Source organism: Xyrauchen texanus, chromosome 9, assembly GCF_025860055.1.
Source record: "Xyrauchen texanus isolate HMW12.3.18 chromosome 9, RBS_HiC_50CHRs, whole genome shotgun sequence".
Lineage (NCBI taxonomy): Eukaryota > Metazoa > Chordata > Actinopteri > Cypriniformes > Catostomidae > Xyrauchen > Xyrauchen texanus.
In genome coordinates this window covers 49,293,456-49,299,838 of record NC_068284.1, presented here as the reverse complement: position 1 = coordinate 49,299,838, position 6,383 = coordinate 49,293,456, and the positions used below count along the sequence as shown (strand labels likewise).

Genomic DNA, 6,383 nt, shown 5'->3' with positions numbered 1-6,383 from the left:
CGAACGACAAGGAAATGCAGGAACGGGCAGGGTATATACACACACAAGGCAGGATAATTACAAACAAGACACAGGTGAGAACAATGACAGTGAACACAATGGCTAACAAGACTATGGAGGTACAGAAGGTTCAAAAGTGAAAACTATGGAGTGACGAAAGTATCAAAATGGAAGACAAAAGGGAAACAGTAAAACAGGACAAGGTCATACGTTACAATAAGAGAATAATAACTGAAAAATCTGATTGTTAAATGATGTTAAACATTAGGATATAAAGATGAGACTCATGAGAAATTAAATGATTTAATGTATTTTACTGATCAATTATTACAAAACACGAGAGATTTGATGAGTTTCAGTTGTGCCTCTTTTATACTTTATTTACTTTAAACATTTCCTTTTCTGTGAGTTTCTAAAGATGATTTGTGTTGTTTCATTAGATAGAATAGAGCTTGTTCTCATGAGAGGAAGAAAACAGAGAAAGGATTCATTAGAGAGAATAAAGAAGGAGAAGATAGGGGCTGTAAATGTAAAGATCAGCTTGAACAGAAGATTAAAGTTAGTTGTGTTGAATGGAAAGACAATGTTGAAAAAGAGGAAAAGCTTGTGTTTATTAAAGATCTGATGGCTGTTGTTTTAGAAATCATGAATTGAAATAATGCAGGTCTATATGAACATACTATGTGGAGAAAGACAGGAAAAGACTATATGTATAGAAGTATATGGTGTTTTCATGAAGCATAGATGTCCATCAACTGAGATTAATGCATGGTTTTAACCAAAGTAATACAAATAATGAAATAACAGTGATAAGGAGAATTAAATAACAGGAATATTGGTCTTCATTTTTGGGTTGATGAGTTTTTGTCCACATGTGAAGTCTGTGCTCAAAACTATGTCAGATAAGGAATAATAACACCCATAGCTCATGTGTTAGTGCCAGAAGGACCATTCAAGCATGTGGTTATGTATTATATGGACATGAGAAAGATAGATTTAGCACATGTCTGAAGCAGTGCCATCAGCTGATCAGGGGTCAGGAACAGTAATCACATTTCTAACAAGAGAAGAAGGTTGAAAGTTCTGGAAGAGGTTTTTGAAGATGGATTAAAATGGAAAAGTTTGAAAGCAGTTAATATAATGAATTCTTATAATGATCACTTTTTTCCCTGTTGAAGGATAACTTAAATATATTACTGTGAGATTCTAGAATGAAACAGAAGGAACAGCTGTAATGAGATGCAGTGTCCCCCTCTGAGCCCCTCCCCTTTCTCACTCTCTGTTTGTCTGCTGAAACGAGAAACTCAACAGCAGATGTTGACGTGTTCTCTAAAGGCACATCTTTACATTGTTGAAGTGTCTTTTCATTTTCTTTTATATGGTAAATGATGTGATGTGACACTAATGTTGATACAGTGATATGAAGGAGAGGTTCAAACCGTTTTCCTCATCATGATTAAAGATTTTAAGGGCAATTAAGGTTTTCCCAATTCAGAGGATAATTTGAAGTTAAGTGTTTATATTAAAGATAAGAGATTAAGTTGAACGTTCATCTGAGAATAAATGTAGGTTCAAAACTATCTAGAGACATTATTGATTAAGGTGATGTTTTAAATGAAGCTTCCTCGAAGAGGCTATCCTGTATTTAGTTTTATTCTGATATTAGTTCGATTATACAAGGTATTTTGTGACATTTATTAAAGAAGCAGAAATACAACTTGAATGAAAATGAATGTTCTGGAAATGAGTTCAACTTTATTTATATAGCACATTTCATACACAATGGTAATTCAAAGTGCTTTACATAGAAGAGATTAAAATAAGAATAATTGAAACAGTTTAGAATAAAATAAAATAAAATACAGTACAAACAGTCGGACACACAGTGGCACAGTGCTCATTCAGTAAATGCACAGCTGATGTGTTTTGAGTCTGGATTTGAATGTGACTACTGTAGGAGCACATCTGATCTCTTCTGGAAGCTGGTTCCAGCTGCGGCTGACATAATAGCTAAAAGCAGACTCTCCTTGCTTAGAGTGAACCCTTGGTATTTCTAGCTGATGTGATCCTAATGATCTGAGTGATCTGTTGGGTTTATATTCAGTGAGCATATCTGCAATATATTGAGGTCCTAGCCCATTGAGTGATTTATATACCAGTAATAATACTTTAAAATCAATCCTAAATGTAACTGGGAGCCAGTGTAAAGACCTGAGGACTGGTGTGATATGTTCATATTTTCTGGTTCTGCTCAGAATCCTGGCAGCATCGTTCTGTATGAGCTGCAACTGTCTTATGGTCTTTTGGGAAGGCCAGTGAGGAGTCCATTACAATAATCCACCCTGCTGGTGATGAAAGCATGCACAAGTTTCTCTAGGTCTTGACTGGAAACAAAGCATCTAATTCTTGCAATATTTTTCAGATGATAGTATGCTGATTTAGTTATTGCTTTGACATGACTACTGAAACTAAGGTCTGACTGTAGAGACACACCAAGATTCCTGACTTGATTTTTAGTTGTTTGACCCCTAACGTCAAGGTATGCATTCACCTTGAGAACCTCATCTTTGTTTCCAAACACAATGACTTCAGTTTCAGTTCAGTTTTAATAGACTGTTTAATTTTGAATAATGCTTTGTGAAATTATCCATGTTTTGAACTGTCTCTATATTTAAGCAGTTGTAGATGTTTCCATTGACTGTGACGGTTCTCAGGTGATACTTCCTGAAACAAAAGAAATGTCTGTTTACGGATACCAAATTATTAAGAATTGGCTGATAGGACTGGGCGGTACCAGACCAGTGGCAAGAGTTGGTGACCCAATGATGGGTAAGACTCTCCAATGGCAAAGAGGCGGGCAACCTAAGACAGGCACACCGCCCTGGAAACCTGCCCAAGATGGGAGGGTAATATGGGTTTAAGGAAGAGGATGGATGCTTTTAGTTTAGAAGCATCAAAAAGGAGGTCTAGAAGAAACCTGCCCGAAAAGTGAGTTCCACTCAACCCGACTGTGTCTTAATAACCGCTTTATTAAAACATTAAATCACAGTGATAAATACTAAGCATTCTGTACAGCAGGGGATCACACCCTGTGTAGAACATTATTTAAAGATTGCATTTGGGGGTAAACCTTTTAGAACCGTTGCATACAAAGAAGTGCCTAAATTATTAAAGAGGTATTAAGCAAACCTGAGAATGTTTGTATAATGAAGAATTCAGACTGAAAAATGATTTTTACTCATGCTTTTATTGATATCATGTACATTTTAATAATAATGAAGAAGGGAAAAAGAAAACATGGTGGTGACTAAAAATGTACATGGCTTGACTTGTTTATAACAATTTAAATAGATTGCTTTAGAAATGGGGTGCACAATTAGCTAAAATTAATATAATGTTTGGAATAACAACATTGTGGATGGAATAATATTCTGTTGTGTGTTACCATTGGTAAAATCATTCTTGATTCGAGCAACAGTGAAGCAGATGACATTGATCGATGTGAATGGCCCAATGCAATGACAACTACTCTGGATGGACAGAAAGACCAACTTGGGAGGAAATTGTTTCCTTCAATGAATATTGAAGCACGCCCTGGGTGTAAGTGCTGGCTAACCTCTCCCCAAAGGGTGACCCTCTACGATGTGCAAAGTATCTGGTTTGAAGACATCTACACTACACGCAAGAACTCTTAATATTATAATGAATATATTGTTTTATATTTGATATAGTCTACATAATTATGATATACAGTACACATGCAAGGCTGAACCAATATGGGGACAGAAACTTTTACTCTATTCTTAATCAAAGTTGAGTAGAGAAGTTTGGTTCTGTGATGTCCACCGGAGTGCGGTGGCATAATCTGGTCATTGGTAGTGAAGCTGTGTGACTTAATTTAGTCACTAGTTAGCATAACTGAGGGGACTGAATTGTGAAACTGCACTCTGAGGAAAGAAAATGGAAATGTGACTTCTGAAAGTCACAGAGGGGGGATATGTGGAATATTTTATCAAGTTAAATATAAATTAATGAAGTGTAATCAAACGTAAATATAGCCATTTATATCTATTTTAAATATATAATTATTTCGGTTGATCATATGTGTTTTTTGTGTATGTGAGTGGTTCAGCATAAAGGTTTGGGAATGCAATGTCGGAGGTACATGGACACTCACACATAAAGGACTCACAGGATGTAACTGAACCCTTCTGGTTTGAAGATAACAGAAATCGGTTGGGGGCCCTAAAGATGTTTTTCTGCTCAAAACACGATAGAAACAGGATATGAATTGTTTTAGTCATGCCTTGGAAGACCTATATAAGCACTGAAAACTCAAGACACGGGAGTTGCTCTGCAGACTGACTCGGCTTGTTATTTCTAATAATAAAGTCTAATTTTATGGCATAAAAACCATATATTCAAATGTATTCATTTACTGATGAAGACACAAACCAAAGAGGTATTGATAAAACATGCATCTAAGGGTGAAAAGCACCACTACAATATTTTACTATCTGACTTTTCCACACAGATTTTGATGACTTTGACAGTTTTGTGCATTCAAAGGTTATAGTTATTAAGCGTATTATTTTTGAATGTCTGTTATCCTATTGAAGGTCTGTGCTTAGTGTCTAAAGAACACGTCTGATTGGTGTCTTGTGGAAATTACTCCAACCTAATCATCGACATAATTCACCCACTAGTTCATTGTGAAATTATGCCGTTTTACACATCCCTAGCCATTGAGTATATTAATGTCATTAATATATTCATTATAAATCCTAATAACTCATGATGCATTGTTGCATGTGACAGTTATAGTTTATTAAAACCACAAAAGTGAAACATAAATTGGAACCATTGTGCCAGATGATGGCCGAACAACTCCCTCTTAAAATGTAAAAAATGCCCCCGAAAAACAATTAAAGGGGTCAATAATTGCCCCTTAATGGACCGTTAATATATATATATATACATCACTCTGGTATGAACGGCCTCTTTAAGAAATGCTTCAGTCGGTTAATTTAGTAACTATAACACTGAACATGGAAAACTACATTTTGTGTTATTTACAGTATATTTTATTAATACAAACTAATGCAGTTGAACTGACAGAAATAAATATTTGTGGTTATTGGTGTTGATATAAAACACGAGTGACTGTAAGACTGAAATCAATAATCATCTGAATTGATCATTAGTTTAGTGTTGAGTGTAACTGTATGTTTAAATAAACTTCTGTATATTACTGTTTGAATTTCATCAATAAACTCCAGCTGAATGTCACACAAGTATTCAATAAACAGATTTGATTAACTTGATAATAATGATCAATCAACATTAAACAGAATAAATGAAAATAAAAGAATATAAAATGTGAGCAGAACTATTAGAAACGCATTGTTTGATCACCACATGTGATCATGTTACTGACATTTCAACACTGTTTATTTTTATTATTATTTAATTTGATAGTAAATAACAACTTAATGTAATTCCTGAAATGATTTCTGGAAAGAGTTTGGAGTTGTGTTTATGTGAGATACAGTGAGTATATTTCACTCATTCAGGTGTGTGTGTGTGTGTGTGTGTGTGTGTGTGTCTGATGATCAGTTTCACACAGACTCGCTGAGGAATTACAATAAAATGTAAATCCAGCATAGAGCGGTTCAGTGAATGTGGTGTTGAATGTGTGTAAGTGTGTGAGTGTGTGTGTGTCAGAGATGTGGTAGAAGGACAGAGTGCCGGCCGGACAGTCCAGATACACTCCGACTCTCTTACAGTGGCGTAAAGGGACTCGTATTTCAGTGAAGTTGTTATTGTGACGGGCACTGAATCCGTCACCAAAGCAGCAGAGACTCCAGGAGATTAAATTGTATCCAGATACACAGTCAGCATCATTATATTTTCTGCCAATTCCTTTATATGACACTGATATAGCAGCACCACCGCCACTGAATTCAGTCTCCCAGTAACAGCGTCCAGTCAGACTCTCTCTACACAGAACCTGATGACACTTATCAAATCTCTCTGGACGATCCGGATATGACTGACGCTCACTCACACGTGTCACCTTCCTGTTCCCCTCAGACAGAATGAGATTAGTGTGTGCTGTGTTTAAATCCAGAGTGAGGTGACAGAAATCTGAACACGAGAAGAGAAAAAACACTTAATGGAGTGGTGGTGGCGTAGTGGGCTAAGCAGAAGGTTGTTGGTTCGATCCCCACAGCCACCACCATTGTGTCCTGGTCATAGTGCACTGTAAGTCACTTTGGATAAAAGCATCTGCCAAATGTACAAATGATAAATGAAATGAACATTATAACACAACAGTCACTAAACCTGTATGTGTGTGTGTGTGTTTGTGTCTGTTTGTATGT

The 6,383-nt window shown here is 36.0% G+C and overlaps 1 protein-coding gene across 6 annotated transcripts in view; it reads right to left on the bottom strand.

Moving 5' to 3' along the window:
- Positions 1-5,408: 5,408 nt before the first annotated feature.
- Positions 5,409-6,383, bottom strand: part of LOC127648579 (NACHT, LRR and PYD domains-containing protein 12-like) — a 127,530-nt gene continuing 126,555 nt past the window's right edge. For all 6 annotated transcript variants that reach the window (XM_052133226.1, XM_052133225.1, XM_052133228.1 and 3 more), the window contains one exon: positions 5,409-6,147. In XM_052133226.1, the coding sequence (XP_051989186.1) occupies positions 5,570-6,147 (578 nt within the window). In that variant the 3' untranslated portion in view covers positions 5,409-5,569. The remainder of the gene's footprint in view (positions 6,148-6,383) is intronic.